We start from the raw sequence: 26,304 nt of genomic DNA, 5'->3' as shown, positions 1-26,304 counted from the left end.
GGGATGAACATTTGATTGATTGATTGAAAACTTTATTAGAAGATTTGCAGAAGTAGGTACATGACAGTACATATTACATACAAGGTCAACTAACAGGATAAAAACCCAAGAAAGCCACTGGCTTATTTCAATTGGGGTCCTTGATTCTCAATTCATCGTTACATGTAAGACAGACAAAGAAAAATAAATAAAAATAAATAAATAAATAAATAAAATAAAAATAAAATAAAAAACTAGTACTATTTACAAGATAATACAGACAAATAACTATTACTATCTACAAGATAAAAATACATCCATCATGGGAAGAACAATACAACAAAACATCAGGTATGTACAGCGGGTAGGACAGGTGGGGACATACACCACAGGTGGGGGCGGGGGACAAAACACAAAGTATGTACAGTGGGTAGTTCGGGTCTTTTAATCTGATTTTTGATTTAGAGGGTCCAGTTACGGATTGCAGCCTCCTGTAAATGTTTTTTGAGAGTGGTTTTGAAGGTGGGCAGTGTTTTGCACTCCTTTAAGATTATAGGAAGGGCGTTCCACATTCTATCTATCCACAAGGTAGTCTACAAGAGTAATTTAAAGTGCGATTACTTTAAAAGTGTGTGCGTGTGTGTGTCATGCTCATCATGCTCATCATGATTACACATGTTGAAATATGATATTACTCCCTGAAGCTAGACTGAACATGCCATGCCAAGCCAAATCAAACCAATCTTATTTGTTTGTATTCTCTACCTCTCATTTCATTCCAATCTTCTTTCAACCACTGTACTATAATCAAAAGATCAAGCAAATGCTTCCAGCATGGAAACACTGGCCACAATGTTTTTGCCATTGAAAAAGTATCTAAGCAAATTCTTTCAACATAAATACATTATTTCAGTGGTAGAAAAGTATGAGCAGTGTTGTGACCATGATTCATTCAGCTGAAATAATTCAAGTTTTTTGGGAGTCTGAACGCATGCCTACTAGATCCTGCATGTTGCTCCATCGATGTTACTAATCTTCATAAACTATTCCTGAAAAATGATGACGGGGAGTGGAGTGTGAGAGGGAATGACTTGTCTCCTCCAATCAGAAAAAGGAGAGTGTGTATAATTTTACCACACACACACACACACACACACACACACACACACACACACACACACACGCACGCACACGCACACGCACACGCACACGCACACACACACACACACACGCACTCACACACACACACACACACACACACACACACACACACACACACACACACACACACACACACGCACACACTTATAAAGTAATCGCACTTTAAATTACTCTTGTAGACTACCTTGTGGATAGAGTATCATATTTCGCACACGTCTCTTCCGTTTGAACTGAAAATTATAGCACACTCCATGAGTGGACTTGGGCTATGTAACAGACAGTCCTATCATAAGCATTCCTTCTGAAATTAAGTGTCTGATTTATTTGTCTGTTTTGAGATGCGAGACAAATGCGCACTACATTTTGTCCTTTGCTTATTATTGCATAGTTCGTCAAATGCCGACGACGCAACCTCACCTGCTGAGACGGACACTCAGACGGACATTGACTTCTGCCAGAGGACCAGCTCCGCCGGTCTGGGACGGACGCGCCTCAGCTTCCTAAAACATGTGGTCGGGACTTATTCATTGCTACTGTATGTGAGCGTCTGGACAGACAGCAAGCAGCTTGTAGAATGCGCAATACATTACGATCCAATCGTCTCTGTTAACTACCTATCTCTTTGCCGCGGTGAACGGTCAGAGAGCCAGGTTGAAGTTTCACACTTCAATATTAGCCTGTTATTGAGTCCGGGCAGTCCGTGCGCCCTGCAGGGTCCGGCAGATGGTTTAACGTTTACTAATCCAAAGGAGGACATAGAGCAATTGGAGCCACGACATCAACATTCGGAGGCAAAGTCTCGTAGGAAACGCGCTTGGATATTATTTCCAGGGACACTATGGTGTGGCACTGGAACCAGAGCGATTGACTACGATCAGTTAGGTAAGTTATATACTGTATACAGAATAAATGATATGGCTTACAAAACTCTGTTATCGAACCCATGAGACAGACAATGAGGACTGAATGAATTCCTTAACTTTTTTTAAGAAGATGAGTTATCAGCGCGAACATTTGTGCCTAAATTATTATTGCATGCTCGTCAATTGCGCGTTAATTACACATTTTGTCAACGTTGGACTTAGAAGCAGCCACATCACGTTTGGACTCGACCCAGAATCCATATTTGGGATAATGCATTCAAAGCATAGGCTTACGAGATTTCAACAATTGGCAATCAGTGTAGGCTACCAGGCTCTGGCACTGACTGCACCAAAGACAAGGGGAAGGGTTGTTTTCATTGATGAGTTATTTATTGGTATTCATTTTATCTAATGCCTGCAGTCTCTGCACTTCTATTCCAACCAGGAACTAAATCACCATATGATCAATAATTTAGTCTGTGACTCTATACTGCCAACAAGCCATAGCAATGTGCCATATAGTGCGCCATTAAAGGTAGTGCATGCACTGGAGAGAAAAATCACTGACCTGAAGGGATTCTCTCCACTGCCTGTTCCTTGTTCTAGGAATGTTTGAGCATGGGGACAGGTGCTGCCGTGAGCATGATCACTGCAATAAAACCATCCCTGCCTTCACAGTCAACTATGGTGTCTTCAACTCCAACTTATTCACCGTCTCACATTGTGACTGTGATCAAAGGTAAGCCTGAGCGTGTAGCCACTGGGCATCCATTACATTCCGAGGATGACAGACATTCCCATTCCCTCAGGGACAATCCGAGCAATAACTCTTATCCCTGTCTGCTCCTAACCCCCTTATCCCTCTCACATCTTTGGCTGGCTGTTGACCTAATGGTCCAAAGATGTGGTTAGAACAGCTGTTGGTACAAGGTACATCTGCCATTGAATATGTGTTTTCTTTTCAGGAGTGTGGACTGTGGAATAATATTGATGTTATCGCTTTGGCAATGATATTGACAGTGTCGTGTATTCCTATTGGTTATGAATCAAACAACAGCTAGTGAGTTTAAGATGATTTAATCCGAGTTACAAACAGATTTATACATACACGTGTTTAAGCTGGGGCCTGGTGAAAAAAAGAGGCCGCTTCCTCCCTTCCTCGCTGGTTTTACCCAGTTTCCTAGATCCCTCCCTCTTATGCAAAATACAGTCACAGGTCATAGCCTATCACCTTATCCAGATGGCCATGAGGGCCGTCCCCTGTGATGTCACCACAGCCCCAAGTCCGAGGGGCTGGTCAGATTACAAGAACCATTGCACAACACTAGAAAATAGGATATATATAGTAGAAAATATACGACACATCCCCCCTCGGACCACCCAGAGGGTGTTCCGAAACTAAACGACCACAAAACAAAAACAAAAACACAAAACCCCACATAAAAAAATAAAAAAAAATAAAAAATATTTTTTTTTTTTTTTTTTTTTAAAAAAACAACAACAAACAGAAAAACTACACCAACACACAACACAAGAAGCACAATAACACAGACCAACCCAGGACCAGTATTAGGAACCAAAGATATCATAAACAAAAAATAGAAAACAACCAATAATAAAAAGAATTTTGAAAATAACAATCACAATTAAACTAAACACAGTTTATCATGCACAAATCAATACAGAAACTTCCAACGACCGATGTTTTCTTTGTCCTTGAAGCGTCGGGGTCAGAGGTTACTAGCACTTGTACCCAGTTGGAGAACAGCCTTTACCGCTGTCTCAGATTGATAACACTTCCATAGTCAGGAGCTTTCCATTTTCGTTGCGCTAGGAACAGAACCTCTCTCCTAGCTTTGTATAACCACCACATCACTTCTCAACTGACCTCAATCACACGATATAGAAACAAACAAACAATACACAAATAATGACATTCAGTTATCATAACACATAATTCTCCAACAGTAAGCATAGGACAAAGGGAATGCATTAATGCATAGATCTTCACCTCAGGTGAGGACTAGTCTTCTGAAAAGTTCATTAACGTGGACTGAGTGACTGATTTTCCAAAAACAGTCAATGAGGCCCTGCCTCCTAAGAAAGTCAAAAATCATGTCTGCTATAATAGGTGCTCCTATCTTGGCAAAATAAGTTTCCCATGCCCCTAAGACCGTTTCCAGCCATGCTATCATCTGCTGTCCATTCCCGTCGTTCCCTTTGATCTGCTGCTTCACTACCCTATTCATAGTCTTTAATCTTTTCCTAACTGGTCGTCGTCCGTCAGTGTCATTGAGGTTAAGGCAGCCGCCTGGTCCCCTCCCACGCTGATCAAGGTCTGGGGAGTCGCCCTCAGCATCATCTGAAGCATGGTGCAGGCACTCGCCAGCATCCCCAGTAGCACAGGTGTCCAGGCTTTGGACACCCCCAGGCTGGACCTCCAGACTGTCAACACTCTCTGCTTCGTTGGTTTCTGGTTCATTGGCATCTGGACAGCTTTCCGCTGTCCCCTCGGTTTCAGGCACTGCCGGTAATGTCACTGGCTGTAACACTGGCATTGCCACTGGCTCTGGCAACACCACAGCATCTCCTCGTATCTCCTCCTTCTCAGGTTCTCTGGGGACCTCGGCACCTGTTGGCACAACATCCTGCCTACTCTGTACATCCACCCCCCTGTCCACCACCCGTGGCCCTATTGGGGTAGGGATATGCCCAAACACCACTGGTGTACCCACTCTGATGTTGTTTCTCCAACAGACCCCACATTGACCTAAAGCATGGTCAATCTGTTCCATCAAATATGGACTCCAAAACCCATATTTCTTGGTGATCTTGCGTCTTACCTCCCCCCTAGCCACATGTGCTAATCCATGAGCTTCCTGTATTAACATGCCTAATAAATCTGAGGGTGCTACAACCAACCCCTCATGATTCCTCCATAGACCTGTGTCATCCTGACTTGCCCCCCTTGCTAGCCAAACGCTCTTGTCTAACGTAGTTACTCTACTCTGTAACATCAATAAATCCTCAAGTGTGACCATGCCCTGTAATTGCTTTTCATGTGTGACCAGAAGACCTTTACCTGCCTTGTCTGCTCCTGTAATGGCTTTGGCTGCATCTTCTGCAGCCCTGTTACCTTGTGTGACATGTGATGAGTCAGACCTGTGTGTGGCACACTTCACTATAGCTAATTCCTTTGGCTTCATCATGGCTTGTAACAGCTTCATGATCTGTGCGTGATGCTGTATAGGCGTACCATCAGTTCTCTTAAAACCCCGCCCCCTCCATACAGCTCCATTAAAATGACAAACATTATGTGCATAGGCAGAGTCGGTGTACACTGTCACTCTCCGTCCGGTTCCCAAGTTGCATGCTTCTGTGAGGGCAATCAATTCAGCCAACTGAGCCGAACAAGGCTGAGGAACTGCCTCAGCCTGTTCTACAATAAACTTTGAATTCTGTGCTTTAACTAAGGAATACCCAGCGCACAACGTTTCTCCTACCCCGTAACAAGACCCATCAACCCAATATTCTATATCAGCTCCCTTTAAAGGCAAAGCTTGTAGGTCTGTTCTATGCTTAATCACTTTGGCTGTCGATGGAACCTGAGCACCGCTGTCAGGTGTGCATTTTACTGTACAGTTCAATTGGCATAGAGCATCTCTCCCTAGCAGCCCTGTTGGCGTGTGTTCTGACACAAGTGTTGACAGAGTTGCTCTCTGTCCCTTGTACTCTAAGTCTACAAGCTCAGTTGTAGGAATCAGCTGTTTAATTCCCTCAAATCCGATTGTCTTCACATATTCTCTAGACATAGGGAGGTGCGTGGCGCCTTCAGGCTTCTGTGTCACCACCAGCTGGCACCTCCCACTCGGATCTTCCGGGCACCCCTATAGGCCAGCTGCTGGGCCTCCGTAAGGGTTCATCACTCCTGGAGCAGGTGTAGTAGGGGGCCAATATCCTCCTCCTTGGCTCCCCCCTGCGCCCCCCTGGGGCCTGTTGCAGCAGGCACAGGCTAGATGTCCATTCTGGTCGCACTGGCATGGTTCTAGCATCTCCTTCCCTGCTGCTGTCCATCCCCCTGGTGGTGGTCCTTGGCCAGGCTGTGTGTACATCTGGCATGGAACCGCTTGCACCCCTGGTGGCCCTTGTGGGTATGGATACCCCCCTTGTGGCCCCTGTGGGTAGGACTGGTAAGTAGCAGGATACCCCCCTTGTGGCCCCTGTGAGTAGGACTGGTAAGTAGCAGTCTGCACTCCAGGTGGCTGTTGCTGTGGGGCTAAAGCCTGCACTCCCTCTATGTTCCTCTCGCTTTCAGTCAATTGCAAATGAGTCAATATTCTGAGGGATTCTTCGTCTCGTGCCTTCTGTATCTCAATGTTCTTTCGATATAACTCAACTTGATGGGCTACGTGGTCTATATAAACAGCTTTGTTCATGTGTCGTAGCCCCACCACTTCTGCTAGCTTATCCTTAACTGGGGTAGGAAGCCCTTCTTGTATTTTTTCCCTGATTATGGATTTTTCTAAGGGGTTATCTTCAGCGTCTTTCCCTGTCACACTTCTCCATTGAGAGTACACACGGGCAATATAACCCCTGGGATTCTCATCCCCCCCCAGTGGCTTCACAATGATATTGTCTGGGTGAATGTGAGTAGGGTAGGTCTCTCTGATTGCTTTCCACAGCCTGCCTCTGTTTGCTGCGAAGAGCTCTGGATCATAAACTGATGTATTGATATATCTATGAAGTCCTGCCTTCATCAATATTTCCTGCATTGTATCCAATCCTGCAATAAAAGCTAAGAGTCTTTTCAGGTCTCCCATCGCGGGCTGCGTACCTGTCAGTATCACGTCGACCCCTCGCGTCCACGAATGTCCTCCCTCTTGAAGAACTGGGAGTTTCTCGATCACTTCAGACAAATCTGTATGATGCCACGGATGATATTCCATCTTGTTACCCCGAATCAGCACTGGACAGTTCTTTAATGTATTTGATGACATTCGGTGACAATCTCCCTCTTTCTCCGGGCGTCTTCTCCCACCTTTCCTTTCAGCTGTGGCTATCATCCTCCTGACCTGCGCGTTGTAGCCTCCATCTGCATTGTCGTCATCACTTGAGTCTGCACTGCCATCTTCGCTGTCATCTTCCTCGTCACTCCTGTCGTCCCCTTTTCCCCTTGGCTCCTTCTTCTTCTTCTGGGAATGATCCTCCAGTGCCTTAGCATATGGAGGGGGACTGGAGGCAGGACACTGAGCTATTTTCTGTCCCTCTACCTTAAATAGATCTAAAATAGCTAACTCTAACTTGCGTTTCTCTGATCTAATCTTTCCTCTTTGATGTGCTTTGTGCCCATTGATAAGTATTTCCAATGTTGCAATTAATTGTAAATTAATGCTGCCCTCTTTCGGCCACGGCTGTTCAATGTATGCCCAACGGCTATTCCATTTCGTAGACATTTTGCTAATTTCCCTAACAAGAGGATTCATTTTTTCCACTACAGCCATAGGGGATAACGTAGCCAACATTCCACGATGTTCACTAATATCTTTTAACAGCTTCGTGGAATTCGACCCCATTGTACTTGTTCAATATGCTGACAATATTCTATATTAGATAAGGTGTACGCTTCTTACAACCCACCTTATTTTATCTTGTTTGCTAAACAAAAGCTAGTCCAATATAACTGTATTAACCATCCCCACAAAAACCCTGCAAGTCCAGAATAACAGACTTGCCTCTTGTGTATGTCAGTGCAGTATTAACTTAAATCTAATCTCTGTGTAAGTACTTTATACTTAAATGTGTTTCCTAATTGTTTATGAATGTGTCACTTAATTACTCATTCAATCCTAATTACAGTTCTGGTCAACACAATTATTAAATCACAAAGATTGGTCAACACCTAAGTATTCACTGATTTACAAAAACCCTTTTACTGCTTAATTATCAAATATGTACTATTCTGCTATTCCTTAATCAAACACTGTGGAAATGACCTAACTAAAATAAAAGATGTAAATTACAAATATTAATTATAACCTGTAAAGGAATCGACTTGTTATTTGGAAAAGAATGAATGATTAATTATTAATTACACACTTAAAGAAATCGACTTGTCATTTGGAAGGAATAAAATGATTAATTATTCATTACAATCTGTAAGGAAATCGACTTGTTATTTGAAAGGAACAAAATGATCAATTCTCAATTACAATCATTTATAACCATCTATTTATTAATGTATCGGACTGTTTCATCGACCTCAGCTGTATCTCCCTGAGGATTCAGTGTTTTAAAATGTATTGTCGTATTTCGACCAGCAGATGGAGCTGTGCTCCGGCTAACGCGCATCGATTGCGCATGCGCCAACTCTTAGCCAAGGCTATGAATGTTTTAACCGTAACTCTAAACTATTTAAAATACCCCGAGATCAATTCCCTATATCTCTATCTTAAATACTATAGTCTATGTAATGCAACAATCACACGCAACCCCCCTACGTGTCCGAAACCTAAAGGCCAGAGGCAGAAAGCAGGCGGCTCAATTTAACAACCCTTTTGTCCTTGAGAAACCACCGCGTGTTTGTAGCCTGCCCTCATAAAGATGGCCTCTGTGTGTGTCCTTTCTTAAGGACAAAGAAAAATGGCGTCTAAGACTAGACTCTCTGACACACTGCAAATGGCGTCTAAATGCAAATGGCGTCTAAACTCCGCCGACTACACTGCAAATGGCCGCCCACACAACGGCGTCCTCTCACACAGACAAAGAGTAATGGCGTCTGCTTCTTTCTAAAGGGCTCTGCACACACTCCTGCTACAGTTCTACAATAATGCTCTTTCTTACAAAACAGACTTGTTACACTTTATCAGAACACAATTTTACACACACACTCACGATATTCCGTAATACCGCTATTAGTTACACAACTAATATTTTAACATAAAAAAGCGAATTACCAAATTCAGCCCTATATCACCAATACCAATCTAATCGTATATTTACAAAAACGGACTTCAAAGTCCGGCTCTCACCAACCCCAGCTTAAAGATTATGAAAAGTGTGTTTCTATTCCAATAAGACTTTACTTTAAGGTTGTTTTAGTCACAAAGAAATTGTTTGAAAACCCAGCTGTTGCACACGCGCCCCTAGCGGTTTAAACAGAAAAATAGCGCTATTTTAATTCTTACCGTCTTTAGAGCTGTGGCTTGAGCTTAAGTTTTCAAACGTAGATTTCCTTTTTTGGACTCCGTGCTAGGCTCGCCATCATGTCGTGTATTCCTATTGGTTATGAATCAAACAACAGCTAGTGAGTTTAAGATGATTTAATCCGAGTTACAAACAGATTTATACATACACGTGTTTAAGCTGGGGCCTGGTGAAAAAAAGAGGCCGCTTCCTCCCTTCCTCGCTGGTTTTACCCAGTTTCCTAGATCCCTCCCTCTTATGCAAAATACAGTCACAGGTCATAGCCTATCACCTTATCCAGATGGCCATGAGGGCCGTCCCCTGTGATGTCACCACAGCCCCAAGTCCGAGGGGCTGGTCAGATTACAAGAACCATTGCACAACACTAGAAAATAGGATATATATAGTAGAAAATATACGACAACAGATTTTTTAATCATGTGTTGAAGCGCACAGTAATGTTTGATCCTGGATTCGGATTAGAAGAAAAATCTATACCTGTTTACAGCAAATGTATTTTACTCTACATAGGTTAAACAAATACATATTTCAATACAGATATTTGAGAGATGTGTTTAAGAATTCACTTATTTTTACTTGATGTGGAACTGCAAATCAGGATGACGACGTTGCCTTCACCAATAGATTAAGGAGGACATAAAGAGGTTCTCTTCCAGTGCACTAAGCAATCTTGACCGGCTTTTGAACACATATAAAGAAAATATGTCCTAGGTGGCAACTTGATCCCTTTAATGAGGATCCTTCGTCTACTCATGACTTTTTAACTTGCTTCATGATCAACCCTCAAGATATACTTTTGATGTCACAAAAGAACATGCCAGCATTGCATGTCTCTATTCAAGGCTTATAATCAAAAGCCATAGAGATCTAAAAGGTGCTAATTCTCAGAGTTGTCACTGAAAGCAGACATGTGTAATACACTTGTTTCAGGTTTCGTCAGTGCCTCATGGATGTGAATGATACCATCTCCAATATGGTGGGCTACAGCTTCTTCAACATCCTTAAGATGCCGTGCTTTGAGTTCAAACTGAGACGGCAATGCACTGAGCTGAATTGGTGGGGAAAGTGAGTAGGCCATACCAGTACCATTTGCATTTCCACGGTTTTCATTGAGATGCTTGTGATGACTTGCCTGTTACCCAGGCAGCCCCGTCACAATTCCCGCAGGCAACCATACTGTACCACACCCCTGCTCAGGTTTCACACCGACGCCTATCAGGTTACAAGGTTACAAGGTTACCAAGTTCCAAACACAACATACTGAAATGACAGACTATATATAGCTATTATTCTTATTCTTATTCTTATTCTTATTATATATTATGGCTAAGCTGTAAATGAAATATCTATCCAAAATGCACAGTTGAGACAATCATGAATCAAATAATCAAAATCATACATCATCATCATTTGATTTTCTATGTGACACTGAATTACTGTATTTTACCATTAGAAATGTATAGTAATATGACCCAAAATAGAATCTGTAAACTTACCTAGAGAAAATTAGAAGACATTAAATATACAAAGTTGTGGAAACATGGGCAACATGAGTTTATGAAAGAGTTCTCTCTTGACATGCCTGGGCTGTCTAATATGTTTATTTTTGTGTAGGTGCAAGGTAGCCAAAGAGGCCCCATATGCTGTCTTCAAAAATCCCTCAGTCTACAACATCACCCGCACAACCAGCAGAAAGGGTGACACCAGTGACTTCCAAACATCAGCTGACACTGGGGGACTTGTGACAGCAACAGCTTCGACTAGTCCAATTAGAAAAGTCACCAGAGGCAGGCGGCCAAAGCCCTCCCGCAGCTGTGCCCGCAGAGGTCCTCCCAGAGGAGACACCTTCCAACTCAAACACAGAAGGGGGAAAGGATGCAGGGACAGAAAAACATCTCAAACACAGATCACCACACCCTCAACACAGACAACTGCATCCTTGATACAGAGAACTGCATCACTAACAAAACAAAATGTATACACAACTCAGAGAACTGCCTCTAAAGCCAACACGAAAACATCTCAAGCTAAAAGGACTAAAACTAGCAAAAAAAAGACTAGTTCTAGAAGTAAAATAACAGCATCTCTCTCACATAGAAGTCCAGCTCCACTACCGAAAACCACACACCCACAACAGAGGACAACAGCCACAACACAGAGAACCACACTAACAATGTTGAAGGCTGCTCCTCAGCCACTGACAACCTTAACTACCATAACATCAACACCCAAAAGTCCCAAAATAAAGGCCCGTCACCACTGTGGACACAGGGGTCCTCCAAGAGGAGACACATTTCAGCCTCGCCGCCTTAGGGGAGGACGGCGCAAAGCATGCTTAGAAAAGATAGCTGCATTACTGACACCAACCTTACCCTCAACCTCTAAGACTGTATCACTGACCCAAAGGACCATAGCACAAACTCAGCGAACCATGCCCTCAAATAAGAAGACCATACCTCCGACTAAGATGACATCATCTACCCTAAGCAGAACCACAATTGCTAAGATGTCCACCTCCTCAAAGCTAAGGACCAAACCTCTCATACAAACAACTGCATTTCCTGCTGCGAGTGGATCTCTTAAGCAGAGGAGCTCCCCCTCGACCTGGGTGAACACAGTAGAGGAATCTATATCAACAGGTAGAGTCTGTGTCTCAATAGAAGCACCGTAGCTCTTTTTCCTGATACAATATTAATATTTATTGTACAGGAAATAAAACATACAGTATTATCTATGTATTAAAGGGTTAGAATTTTGGCTAGGTTGCATGAGCAAATGAAGAGCTTGAATTCTCTAGGAATCTGAAATGCCTTTATAAATGTGTGATATTAGGGGGGGGGGTGTCAGAATGAGCTGAGTTGGCATGGCAAGACAGGAGAGCATGTGCAGCTGATGCAGCTATTGCAAGGCAAGCAGAGGTTCAACAAACACCACAGGTTCAACGTTTTTTTTTCTTTTGTTTTTTTTTCTGAGTGGGGTAGTCCCACTCATATTTTTCTTTTTAATGACAGATATAGTAGAGATTATGACAGGAAGGATGGGTGAGTGAGAGAGAAGGGATGACATGCAGGATATGTCCGCGGCTGGAATCGAACCGGGAGCCCTGCGGTACATGGTCAGCACTTAATCCACTACGCCACCTAAGTGCCCCCACAGGTTCAAAGTTGTTTGATAGCAGCAGGCAGCTGAACATTTTTTGGCGCTGGACAATACCCTGACCCAATACCCTGAAGTAATCTTCATCATTACTTCTCTAAAGGTTTGTGACCAGTATACTCTGTCCTTACCGAGTCAGCAGTCTCTTCCCCCTCGGTGTGTTCACTGTCGGGATTGGACATTTCAGAGAGAGCACTCTCCACTGCCTCCTCATCATAGTCTGTCTGGTAGTCATCTGAGAACTCCTCTGTGAGGGAGAGAGTAAAACAAGAAAAGCATGTGTACAACACTATTCCTCATTCAGTTCTGTGCGTTACAATGAGCCCGTCCTCCGATTTCTATCTCCGCCAGCCTCCCCTGAGGTAAACATGTCCTTATATGAACTACTGATAACTACTACTGCATAGCCACACTGGTACATACCAATACAGTAGTGTAGTGTGTGTGTGTGTGTGTGTGTCCTTTCACCGTCCACTACTGTGGGTTTGACTGGTTAAATTCTCTAGACGATCTCTGCCAGGTCAGTGAAGGAGGCGTTGGGACATGTGACCACCTGAAAGACGTAGACACAGCCGCATTACATTCAGTCATTCCAAAAGAGCATCTACTCGTAATTTAATTGAAAAACAGTTTATGAATAAAAGTCTGAACCTTTTTTTTCAGAATAAAAGTCTGAAAGTTGAAAAAAAAGAATTCTGAATAAAAGTCAGAAAAAAAAATCTTTTTTTTTTTTTTTTCAGACTTTTATTCAGAATTCTTTTTTTTCTGACTTTTATTCTGAAATTCCACGCTACCCCAGACTATAATATGCCTCCTATTTTAAAGGGGCAATCTGGGATTGAAACAACAACACACCTGCCACTCAGGGATGGAGAAATGTAACTGCTCTGAAATTCATAGAAGGTGCTATAGTTGCATGGACTTTTATGAGTTATATTCGTCAAGAATCAATGGATACATATCATTCATTTCAAAGTAAAAAATGTTTATGTACAGTACCAATCCCAGATTACCCCTTCAAGTAACACATCAATATGGCATCTCCTCATGCCTGTGTGCTCTGAAGGCATAACAGGAGACACATGATGAAAATAGTGTTACAAGTGTTAATGTATGATACAAGTTACTTAGGGGTTAGGGTTAGGGTTAGGGTTATAGGGTTGAAAATAATGAAAGGAAGTTGGTACAGTTTATGAGGTGTGGTTAGACATGACAAGTCATGTATTTTATGTTTATCCCTGATCCGCAGATAATCTACTCCTCTGTGGCACCCTTAAGCATTTAGATGAATGTAAATACAAAATTCCCCCTCTGGAGAAGAGATATGATCTACAGAATATGGAATCAAAGACTATGTACCACTGTGATTGCACCAACAGGTGAGACAATAGCACTACACTACACTCATGAACCCATGAGCTCTCATATAGGGCTTTCACACCGCCAAGGAACCGTTCCCATTCCCGTTCTGTAACCTCCGAAACTTGGTGCCAAACCATCAGCGGGTGACGAAGGGGTGGGATAAAGAAAATGTCACAAATGTTCCAGCTACTTCACTGGAAATGAGGATAATATATTCCACTACAGTATCTGAAATAAACACTATTTATTTTCTATAAAAAAAAAAAAATACACTTTCTAAACACGTTCTCTTACTAGCCAGCTGCTCCGTTACTGGACTGTGGTTAGCTGACAACCCCACTGACAGATGACAGGTAGATAATGACAGGTAGTGTAATGGGGGAGTGGTTGTCCTGTGGGAGTGGTTGGGGGTGGAGTTAACCAGCTATTGTTCCCATCCATTACCTGCCTGTGAAAAGTGTCTGTGAAAGCTATGAGGCTGAATTTCTCTGTTCGTTGATTTGGGGGATATCAACATTCAAATATGCATAACTTCTTCAACTTGTTTCAGATTTCAATGTATGATACATTATTTAAAAGCTTTGAACAAAATGTTTATTCAACCTCATACTAAACACTTTTACATTGTTGCAAAGAAAAAACAAAACCCAACAATAACCCAAAATAAGCAATTACAGGAGCCCATCTATTTACAAACATGGATGTCTTCACCTGGAGTCTCGCTGTTATTTTGTCCATTGTGTACACCATCAGCAGCCTGTCTCGCCATTGATATAGGGTGGGTGGTAATGGTTTAAGCCAAGACACGGTCACCATCTTTCTTGCCACCAAGAGAAGAACATGTACCGGTAGTAAATAAACCTTCTTTTAAGGTTTAGTAGTAAATAAACCTTCGGGGACTTCAATCATGCTGACCTGAAGGTAGTACTACCGAAGTTCTATCAGCATGTTAAATGTGCAACAAGAGGAGAAAAAACACTGGATAAGGTATACACCAACATCAAGCTTGCTTACAAGGCTAGACCGCTAGCTCATCTAGGCATGTGTCATGTGCCATGCATGTGCATGTGCCATGTGTCAATCCTCCTGATCCCAGCCTACACTCCCATGAGGAAAAGTGCTCCCATCACCACTAAGACTGTCAGAACCTGGCCAGCAGGGTCCGCTCCACTGCAGATCTGCCTGAATGACACCTCATGGCAGGAATATGAGCATGAGGACCTGGAACAGTTCACGTCGTCGGTTCTGAACCACATAGTGAACTGCACCAACTCAGCCACCGTGGACAAACGGGTCCGGGTCTACCCCAACACGAAGCCATGGATGACTGGGAAGGTCCAAAAACTGCTCAAGGAGAAGGACAACGCCTTCTCAGCGAAGGACACACTGCTGTACAGCACCACCAGGGCTAACCTAAAGCGTGGCATCCGGGAGGCCAAGGCAGACCACAGAGAGAAGATTGAGGAATGCTTCCTGAGCAACGACTCCAGGCGGGTGTGGCAGGGGGTTCAGCACATGACAAACTTCAGAGCCAACAGGCTCACAGCCGCGGAGGACGACCCCCTGCTGGCGGAAAAGCTGAACTCCTTCTACGCCCGGTTCGACGAGGGGCGAACGGAGGTAACCACAACACAAACACCACTCTCTCCAGCTCTCAGCAGCCTCACCCTCACAGAGCATGAAGTGAGACGCGTGCTGAAGGCGGTGGACCCCAGGAAAGCCTCAGGGCCGGATGGCGTCCTGGGACGGGTGCTGAGGGACTGCGCCGACCAGCTGGCCGGGGTTTTCACCAACATCTTCAACCAGTCCCTGTCCCAGGCCACCATCCCACCCTGCCTGAAAACCTCAACTATCATCCCAGTCCCGAAGAAAAGCACGGTGAGCTGCCTAAACGACTACCGCCCGGTGGCACTCACACCAATCATCATGAAGTGCTTCGAGAAACTAGTCCGGGCCCACATAGTCACACGCCTCCCGCCAACCTGGATCCATACCAGTTCGCCTACAGAGCCCACAGGTCCACAGAGGACGCCATCGCGACGACTCTCCACTCCACTCTATCCCACCTGGAGAGGGGAAACAGCTACGCGAGACTGCTCTTTGTGGACTTCAGCTCTGCCTTCAACACCATCCTTCCAGACAGGCTAGTGACCAAACTACTAGACCTGGGACTATCACACTCTATATGTGCATGGATCAAGGACTTCCTGTCTGACCGCCCCCAGAGGGTGCGGGTGGGCTCCCACACCTCCACAGCCCTCAGACTCAGCACTGGGTCCCCCCAGGGCTGCGTGCTAAGCCCCATCCTCTACAACCTCTACACCTACGACTTCACCCCCGTCCACCCCAGCAACTCCATCGTCAAGTTTGCAGACGACACCACCGTGGTGGGCTGCATCTCGGGGGGGGACGAGGCGGCGAACAGGGATGAGGTGGAGCAGCTGGGCAAGCTGTGCAAGGTTAACAACCTCCTGCTGAACCAGTCAACGACCCAGGAAATCATCGTGGACTTCAGGAGGAAAAAATCTGAGGTCCAGCCCCTGCTCGTCGATGGAGGGAGCGTGGAGAGAGTCTCAACCCTCCGATTCCTGGGGGTGCACATACAGGATGACCTGTCCTGGAAGATCAACACAGCAGCCATCATCAAGAAGGCACAACAGCGGCTCTACTTCCTGAGAGTCCTCAGGAAAGACCACATCGGACAGGAGATGCTTGTGACCTTCTACCGCTGCGCAGTGGAGAGCATCCTCACCTACTGCATCTGCGTGTGGTTCTCCAGCTGCACAGCCGCAGAGAGGAATGCGCTACAGAGAGTCGTGAGATCGGCCCAGAAGATCACCGGCGCCCCCCTCCCCTCTCTGGAAGAGCTGTACAACACACGCTGCCTCAGGAAGGCCTCCAAGATCTCCAGAGACCCATCCCACCCTGGGTACGAACACTTTGCTCGGCTGCCCTCGGACAGGCGGTTCAGGACCATGTTCGCAAGGACAAACAGACTGAAGCTCAGCTTCTACCCCAGGTCCATTCAGGCCCTGAACACAGCAAATACCTAGGTTCTAGGCCCTGGACAATCTAGACAATTTGATGGCAGCTACTAGATTGGAATCAAGTGCAATACTGAAACACAACTGTGAACATTTCAAACCTGCAAACTGCGACACTTTAAATGAATGTGCAATAACACTATGTGCAATATGACAACCCTCGGGTACATAAGGTTCAGAGATAGGAAATGTTAGAATAGGTATAGCATAGCATAGAGTACAGCACAGTGTTTTATTTGTATAGTATACTGTAGTATAGTGGATAGTGTACATAGCCTTTATTTATGTAAACCAGCTCTTTTCCCTTCTTGTTTTTAGTTTTTTTTTTCCTAGCACCAGGGGAGCCCCCCCCTCCCAAATTTCGTTGTTTGGTACCTGTACTATATCAATGACAATAAAGACCATTCATTCATTCATTCATTCATTCTTATCCATAGCCCCATCCGGGATTACTCCTAAAATATAAAATTGTGGGTCTAATGGTATAATTGAAGATGGCAAATATCTCTGCACAAATTCCTTCCCAGTACGACCTCAATTTCGGGCAGTCATCATTCTGCCCTTTCATAATCTGAAAACTTACCTTGCCCTACTTGGGGACTTTTTCATCAGACTTCCCAGCCTAGACTGACGACGTCACGGTTCTAGTTTTTGGTTTGCTCTGAGAACCACTATTTTCTGGTTCCAGCTGAGAACCAACTTTTCAGGCTCTGAACGAATTTATTTTCGGTCTGAACGTACTGGCCGGTTCCAGACGAGGATCGGGAACGGAACCGGCATGGTTCATTGGCAGTGTGAAAGCCCTAATAGACATGCACATTTCAGTCTCCATAGTTAAACTGTATTGGATAACTCTCTTTAGCTCACATTCTCTCTCTCTCTCTCTCACCTTCACACATGCACGCATGCATGCAAGCACACATGCAACCATGCACGCACGCACGCATGCACGCATGCACACATGCAAACACACACACACACACACACACAAACACACACACACACACACACACACACACACACACACACACACACACACACACACACACACACACACAGGACTAAATGTGTTTATTGTAAGTCACTTTGGAATAAGTTGTCTGCTAAATGCAAAACATTTAAATGTTACAGGCTGGCTGATCAGATCAGATCTTTTAAGACGCCCAACATTCTACACTCCCTTTTGAAGGACTTTGTGTCTCTATCCTGTTTTAAAGATCCAAGTCTGAAAAACTGCCCTGAGGGAAAAAGGTATGGGCTCACCTTAACTGATTTGCATTTTGCAATGATACACTTCTTACTTTTAGATGGTTGCATTGTATATTTTCATGGGGCTGACTGACTTTCATCTGAATATGTGTAAGCCAGATTTATCAGTAATTATTTTGAACATAAAAAGTGCCAACGTCTTTTCAGGGTCAATATGATAACATTAATGCAGGTGGAACCTTGTATCTTTTTCTTTGCCACTTGCTATAGCTGTGCTGCTGGCTTTTCCAAAGCTACTGACCTACTTCAAGCCCTTAAGAACATGGAGAAAAGAAGAACACTTAAGGTCCAGAGCACAAGCAAAGACTTAAAAAGAGGGACACCTTTTCGCCTCTACAAACGATGTCTGAGGATCGTTGAACCTGAGAAACTAAACACTAAACACTAGCACCCACAGTCTGCAGAATGTTGTATTATATCAGAATGGTGCAATAGGAGTCCTTTTCATAATCCCTCTCATAATCCTGTATAATTTCAAAGAGACGTTAACTGCATAAATACAACAGACATGATTTTATGCAGATGCAATTCTACAAAACCATCCAACGTTTTCCTAATTGTACCCAATTGGAACAATGAATGATGTTTCATTGTTGGACAACTACTGTAGATGATTCTTTTTGTGTGTAGGTTCACAATATGCCTTTTATTTATATATTTATTTTGAGTCTGTACTGTAGAAAGTAGAAAGTAGAATGCATAACAGGATATCTTATGTTTCGTTTGTGGCTTTCTCCTCATGTATTACCAGTTGTTTTAGTATCAAGCTTTGAATTGAATTCATTAATATTGAATCAATATTTATATATGCAATCCTCTCATATCTACAGGGATTGGTCTAAAGATCTACTGTATTTGGAATTCTGCAATCATGATGTCCCATACTGAATTGTTTTTTCCATGGTTTTTAACCATAATTAAATTGTTCATGAGGTGGTTCCCTAGTACATTTATCAATGTGGGACCTATTTGGCCAGTGATCATTATTTAATCACAAAAAGGTTATAGGATTATGTCCTCATAGGTGTCTTCATGGCCTGCATTAACAATGACTGACAGAAATATTTGACCTACTGTATAAGTCAAGAAATGTCTAGAGTGATACTTATACTACAATTAAAGAATTGAGAGTATGAACAAGTTATTTTGTCTGTATTATTTACATTGAGACCAAACTACAATGACTTTGTAATAAAACCAAAAATAAAAGAATGCATGAAAATATTTTTCAAACCTGATATTATTTTAGTGCGTGTGTGTGCGCGTGCGCGCGCGTGCCTGACAGTTTATTGTAAGGCGCAGTGTATGCTGGGAACAGTTGGCCTAGGAAACATGGCGTCTCACTGACAGCTGTGGGGTTTCCATTCTCTGCGGCCACTTGGTAAACAGGCGTCTGAGTATCAACCGATACGTCGCTCCTTTCTTATCGTGAATGGGCTCTCCCCACACTCCGTCTTCATCTAGAAAAGGCAGTCATTTGCAAATCTTTGTTATTTTGACGAGTTTACAGAGAGTGTCACGCCCACTCTGCTCTGAAGACGAGTGGCTAACGCTAGTGGAGAGATCAGCTGGCCCACCTAGCCTAGCTAGCCAGGCAGCTAACGCGCTATTAGCCAGAGAAGACAGCCAGCCAGTGTGACCCGGCGTCGTTGGCCAGACCGACAGACTCATCTGAACAGACAGCAGGATGTCTTTTGGCTAAGGGCGTTTCTGTCTTTTTTGGATTTTTACATTTTTAATGTTCGACTTCTCTGACATTTTACTCGGAGGAGAGAGAGATGGGCTCCGGGGCCGTGGACTCGTCCCAGTGGCTGTCAGTGAAGGAAGAGACGATTTTCCTTCACGATGGACTGATTCGGGTCACTGATCTGGCTGAGCTGCCCAGTGAGATCGGGGTGTCCGAGCAGGGGGACACCGAGCAGGAGGTGAGTCCACACTGTCACTGGCATCAACAAGGTTTGCCTTTCCAATGTTGCTTGCCAACATCCTAGCTAGGCTAGTAAGAGGCTAACGTTAGCTAAAAAATGGCAAGTTGTTGACTTCACTAGGCATTTAAGTATCTATGGCTAAGCAATTGGGCAAGCCAAATAAGCCAGCTAGCTTGCTAGAGACAGTCAGTGAACGTTAGCCTGTCTCAGGATAGACACCTAACGGTACGTTGCTAGTCAAGCGACAGAGCAGCAGCGATAGCTAACTGGCTGGATGTGGGAATGACTGGAGCTTTCAAGAAATTGGGAAGTTCCACACAAGATGTTTCAGGTCGTCTAGTCTAACTATGCCTGCTGTTAATGGCAGCATGACTAGTCCTAGCATGACACGTCCTAGAAATCCAATGGTTCCCACCTTTGTGGTGACTGTCCCCTCCTCTGTGGTGACTGTCCCCTCTGGCCTATGCAGTGTGGTAGTTGGTAATTGTGCTCATCAAGCCTCACTTCAATTCTTCAATCCAACTTTGACAAATACAATATGGAATCAATTGGGTATGATTTCAACCTCCTCAATGTGGCTGCGGTATGTCCTAAAATATTGCCTTTTTAATGAGGTATTGCTCAAGTTAGGAACATGGAGATAATCTGCAAATATTGCCCTTTTGACCCTTGACTCGAGTTACCTGAGGTGAAATAGCAGAATGCAAACATAGCAGAATGAAGGGTGAGAGAAAGAAATGGAGTACGGGTTTGGATATGGGGGTTGGGGACTAAGGTGACACAGATGGTGAGTGAGACCAGGAGGAGTGATGGTAGAGATAGCCTAACTTAGACAAATAAAGTGACAGAGATTGGTGGATGATGACTGATTAAGTGAGGGGCGGACAGATTGCATGACGCACCAGATGGACACAGAGAATGAATAAACTAGAGGGGAGACTAGACTCCACCAAGAGTTGTTACTGGACATCTAGGCTACCATTTTTGCACTCTACGTGACACTGATTGGTTTTAACTGTGTCAGACAGTGAACTTCTTCTATGTTCCTGATATTTGACCAGCTCCTTCTCCAGACAGCCTGACTGTTAGACCTGCCACTAAAGCCCTCTAGCTGAAATTTAAGTTTTAGCAACACTGGCTTGACCATTATTGTTGCTCATAGTACTGTACACTGGTTCAATCAATGCCAGGACATGAAACAGGACATGAAAGTGTTCCATGTCCTTTCTGCAGTGGGAGGATAGGATGTAACTTGAGCATCTGCAGTGTCAGTGTGTCTCTGGTTATTGTGCTGTCACCACTATCCACTCCCCCTGCTCTGACTTACCTCACTCTTATCCTATAGAGGTAGGCCTAGGCTAAGTGCTGCACTAATGATGATGGGGTGGCCTGGTCTGTGGACATTGTCCTTTCCATCTTACCAGAGTAATAGGTAGCATTTGACACTTGATGTTAAGCAGAACGTCTCCTCAACCTCCAACCAGTCTCCGACCTTTCTTAATGCCATCTTGAGTTAGGGCCAGCCATGAAGCCAGCAAGGTTGTTGTTGTTGTTGTTGTTGTTGTTGTTGTTGTTGTGTGTGTGTGTGTGTGTGTGTGTGTTTCACTACTGTTAAGTCATGACTTTAAGGTGTAGTGTAGACATGCTTTCACTCTGTATTTGATGTAGTGTTTGATAGCAGCTGGGCTGCACAGACTGTTATGTGGTCTTGAAGAGGTTAAACACCCCTTTAGACATCGTAAAATATCTGGTGTGCTGCGCAGCACGACTGTAATGTAGTTTAGATGATCTCAAACCTGTGTGAAGTCAGTGTATCTACCAACCTCAAGACTATTTATATCAACATGGAGCAGCAGCCGTTCTGCAGAGAATGGTGGACTGGTGCATGGTCCCAGCCTCCAATTAAGGAATGTTACCGTAACGTTAGTAGCATATCTGAAATGGAATCAATACAAAATGTGCCTGCTAAATGGTGTAATGGATTTTTTTTCTAGTCTTGGGCTACACAGTAGAATCAATACTTGAAATGTTGCCTAAGTGCAGATGATGCACAATTGTTCTTTCTCCTCTGAAATAACCCCCCTATGACTCATTATTTCCTAGTTCACAGTACCAACACATAATTTTTTGAAAATGATATGTTATGTTTTAATATGAGTGAAAGTCCTCAGGATAAGAATATAGGCTTGTGACTAAACCTGACGTTTAGTCATTGCTACCTTTATGTTATTGTTTTTATTTTCATTGTTGCACGGCTAACGAGCTAGCTTGCCCAAAGCATTTCATTACACTGTCTACGGCTGTATTCTTTGTAGGCTATATGACAAATACACTTTGATTTGATTCGGATGTAGCAACGTGACTTAGCCTGCTACATTTGAAATCATTTTCACATGTGTATAGGCTTACTAGGCTATCAGTGAAATCATATTCAATTAAACTACACATGATCTCAGTGAACCAGTGCTTTGTTGTAATAAATTAGATTTGGAGGTAGCCAGACCATAGCTAGATGGTGATTATGTAGCGAGTGCACTCTACTGGATGGCATCATCATTTGGAGAGCGCTCCAGGGTTTTGTCCTGTAGACTACAGAACCAAGAATAAACTATTCTTTATGTCTCTGTCTCATCCTCTCTCTCCTCCAGATCCTAACATTTGAGACGAAGAACCCGGCGGAGCTTGCAGAGCGTCTCCGGGCAGTCTGTGGTAACCAGAGCAACGCATATGCACGCCTGTTGGAGTATCGTCTGAATGCACTGCGTGGCCTGTGGGGGGCGCAGAGGCAGCTGGCCCTGGAAGAGCAGCAGGAGCGCGAGGGGGCCGGCGGAGCCGACGAGGAGGCTCTGGCCCTGCTCAAACGCCAGGGTCTGCTGCAGCAGCCCGAGCAGGCGCCCTTCACCTCGCGTGTCGGCCTGCTGCTGGTGTTTCCCCTGCTGCAGTCCCAGACACGCAGCGACCCGGCACTCTGTGGGGTCACTGCCGAGGTGCTGCTGTCCTGCCTGCGGGACTGCCAGCCCCTCAGCCTCAGCAAGGAGCCTGCCGACTGCCTCAACGGCCTGGAGGGGCTCCTCTGCTCCTGGCTGGAAGAGGGCTCCCAGCAGACGGCCCCGGGGCAGGCCCAGACACCCATGCTCCACGCGCACAGGCAGAGGGAGAATGCCGCGGCTGCTTTGGTAGCACTTGCCTGTGCCAGGTGAGACCACACACACCCTGTGCAACTTTTACCAACGAATGAGGGGTTGCTTAGAAGTACGGCTGGGTTTGCTTGACTGATATTCAGCTTGCTTCCAGCTCCATTCCAGCTTGGTGATATGGCATAAAAAGTGATCAGTGAACCCACCCTCCTAGTGTCATCATTCGATTTCTGTCTTCCCCTCCAGTGAGAAATCAGTCTACATTGGTATTACAGATATCGTTTTTCAGCTACTATAGTGGAATTCCTAAGGGACTTAAAATGATGTGTGTGCATGGCATTCAATCATTGCGTTTAACCATGTCAGTGATGCTATTTGCTATATGCTAGGGATGATTGTGTTTTTATATTTCTATGCCACCTGGCCCACAGAGGAGGAAAGCACCTCTTCCCCCTTTTCCTTTCATCAGTGGCTGTTACATCAGTCTGGCTTCTGCTGTTGACAACTGAGCTTGACTTGTCAAAACCAGAACCCTCCCCCCTTTTGTGTGCCCTCTGTAGAGGCTGAGAGCCCATTGTTGTAGGGAACCATCCAGTCCTGGTGCTTTTTCACCCGCAGTGATGGCTAGTTGAAGAGCTGTATTCTGCCCCCCCCCCACCTCTGATGGTTTGGGTGTGCTTAGTATCACAAGGTGATATCATCTCTTGTGAACAAGACGTCACCAGCTAGTGAGGTGTTTTGGGTGTGATGTGGGGAGGGGGGATGATGGTTAAAGGCTGAGTCATCTGTGTTCATCATCACATTTGTTTATCCAATGTTTCCAAAGCACAGTGTTTAAAATAAATAAATAATAATATTATTATCAGAAGATGGTGATCACTGTACACTATCCTTAAAGTATACAGGTATTATACACATGTGAAGTGTACACACACACACACACACACACATACAGAAATGCGACTGGTTAGATCATAGGGTTGTGGACCACATAATCGACCTATAGATCTGACTTTAGATTACTTTTTATCATGCCGTGCCTTCATGTCTCTAAACTGTATTTCCAGGGGGTCCCTCAAGACCTTCATCCACACTGTTCACCTGCTGCAGAAACAGACTGACCTGGGCCAGCTCCCCGTGGCTGATGTGCTCTACAGGTGAGCCTATACTAATGTCCATGTCTGGTTGGTGAGACACCCTACTGGGTCATGACCTCGTTATGACCTCTCTGTCCGTCTCTCCCACCCCAGACTCCTGGTGCTGGAGGGAGGGCCAGGATCCCCGTCCTGTCTGCTGGGGGGCAAGCACAGCGTGTCCTGGGGCTTCGAGGACATGCTGCCTACACCTGACAGCACTGCTGGAGGCGCAGAGAGCAAAGGTAGGCCCCTTTTAGAGTGTTGTCATTGCAGAGTACCAGACAACGAAATGCATTGCATATGTTACAGAATTGTCCTCCTCATTATGATTTATTTATATACCTCTTTTTAGATTATTTCTTTTTCTCTAACCCTAACACTTGAGCCAGTTAAAGCCTCAACAGAGAGGTAATCATGGATATGGAATCATGTGCAGTCGTTGGCTGGAGTGACAGACTAGAGAGCACAGTAGTGACTGGGAGAGGTTTGGGGGGGGAAAGGGGGAAGGGAGGGTGATGTCTCGCCTTCTCCAATCGATGGACTGACCTTGGAGAGCCCTGTAAGGTGATAGGACCTCGAGAGCTCCATCTACTGGATGCCTGTTGAGAGGCAAAGATGGTAGTGTAGCGGAGCTGGGAAGGCTGGGGTAGTAATCCCTCAGACCGGTCAACTACAGGCAGGCCCAGCCAATAGAAGCAGGCCATTTTGCGTAGTCATGCTTGCTGGTTATTCTCCCTTAACTCTGCTTAAGCTAATGCTGTGGGTGGATTAGATATGGCTGCTCACGATGGGAAGATGTTTCATAGAGAATTGATGACATATTGCATAACATCAAATTGAGACATGAAATTAAAAGCCACACTAAAATAGCTAAATAAAAAGATTTCCAATGGGACTTATTAGTAAAATACCGCCAGACTCTCCCTGCTGTCTGCAACATGGTGCCTCACAGCGTGGCAAAAATATAGGTGTGAAACCAAACAGATGGACCTTTCTCTCTTCTATCTTGCCGTCTCCTCCTTTTTGTCTTTCTCACTCCCTCTCCTGACATTCTCCCCTTTTCCCCATCTTGCTCCTTCAGACTTCTTATCCTTCTTCCGTCCCTGGCTCCCTCCCTTCTTTGCTCTCCCCATCTCTTTCATCCTCCCTCAATCACTGTTCTTCATCTTGCAGACACAGACCTGGGCCGCTGCCTGGCCACAGATGGCCTCTATCTGTACACCACTAACTCTTTTGGGAGAGGGATCAGCAAGCTGGGCTCTGGTCTGCACGGCACGCTGAGGTAACATGACACCCCTGTCTTCATCTGTAACTCTCTGAGGGGGACAGAGGGAGTGCAGAACTATAAATACCCTCCCAAGGGAACCACAGAGCCACCTCCTCTCCTGTACTTACCCTCCAACCTGCACTCAGATATCCCCTCGGACTTATCCCATTCTTAGTGAAAAGTGGATGGTTAATGGAAATGATGAATATAATGATATGTTATGATAAATGTTATGTGTGTGTGTGTGTGTGTTTGTGTGTGTGTGTGTGTGTGTGTGTGTTTGTGTGTGTGTGTGTGTGTGTGTGTGTGTGTGTGTGTGTGTGTACGCGTGTGTGATTGTCCAGGGGATTTGTGTACTGTCGAAATGAGGAGTTGGAGCCCGGCTGGGTGGTGTTCAGCAGCGGCCGCCTTCTCCACCGCCCTGCCTCATTCGATGCCAAGGCTCATCAGCTGTGCCAGGTCATTGACCCCTTCACCCTCCAGGTAAGCCTCCACCCAGGGAAAGCCTTTGTCCATGACTCAATCACATTGACAGTAGGGATCCCTGTGCACCACACCATGTGCACTGCATTCTAAAACTATGATCTTTTCTCTAAGACTGTGTTTCCCTCTGCCCTTGTCAGGTGTGCCAGATCATGCCCATGCCAGCCCACCACTTCCCAGTGGGCAGCAACATGACCACGCTGCACCTGTGCTCAGATGGAACTTACCTGTACTGGGTGTGGTCCCCCGCCAGCCTCAACGAGAAGACCCAGAAAGGCCACTCTGTCTTTATGGATGTCTTCCAGCTTTCGGTGAG

The 26,304-nt window shown here is 44.8% G+C and overlaps 2 protein-coding genes across 2 annotated transcripts in view; both read left to right on the top strand.

The window, feature by feature from the left end:
- Window positions 1–1,038: 1,038 nt before the first annotated feature.
- LOC308157869 (group 3 secretory phospholipase A2-like) lies at window positions 1,039–18,425 on the top strand (the record flags this gene model as incomplete). Its single annotated transcript, XM_080531466.1, has 10 exons — window positions 1,039–1,055; window positions 1,529–1,652; window positions 1,854–2,022; window positions 2,610–2,742; window positions 10,137–10,271; window positions 10,821–11,181; window positions 11,455–11,845; window positions 13,612–13,741; window positions 17,900–18,019; window positions 18,248–18,425. 10 exons carry the CDS (start codon window positions 1,039–1,041, stop codon window positions 18,423–18,425), a joined length of 1,758 nt encoding a protein of 585 aa, XP_080387592.1.
- A 1,390-nt stretch (window positions 18,426–19,815) lies between these two features.
- hectd4 (HECT domain E3 ubiquitin protein ligase 4) overlaps window positions 19,816–26,304 on the top strand; it is a gene marked incomplete at its 5' end in the record, with an annotated part of 36,334 nt that continues 29,845 nt past the window's right edge. The window contains 7 exons of the mRNA XM_080533005.1: window positions 19,816–19,962; window positions 22,614–23,161; window positions 24,170–24,259; window positions 24,353–24,480; window positions 25,412–25,520; window positions 25,850–25,988; window positions 26,129–26,299. Coding sequence (XP_080389131.1) covers window positions 19,816–19,962; window positions 22,614–23,161; window positions 24,170–24,259; window positions 24,353–24,480; window positions 25,412–25,520; window positions 25,850–25,988; window positions 26,129–26,299 — 1,332 coding nt within the window. The remainder of the gene's footprint in view (window positions 19,963–22,613; window positions 23,162–24,169; window positions 24,260–24,352; window positions 24,481–25,411; window positions 25,521–25,849; window positions 25,989–26,128; window positions 26,300–26,304) is intronic.

The sequence above is a fragment of the Nansenia antarctica genome (genome assembly GCF_963989245.1).
Source record: "Nansenia antarctica genome assembly, chromosome: 5".
Taxonomy (NCBI): Eukaryota; Metazoa; Chordata; class Actinopteri; order Argentiniformes; family Microstomatidae; genus Nansenia; species Nansenia antarctica.
Note: the sequence above shows the minus strand (reverse complement) of the source record. Positions and strands in the feature narration are given on the sequence as shown.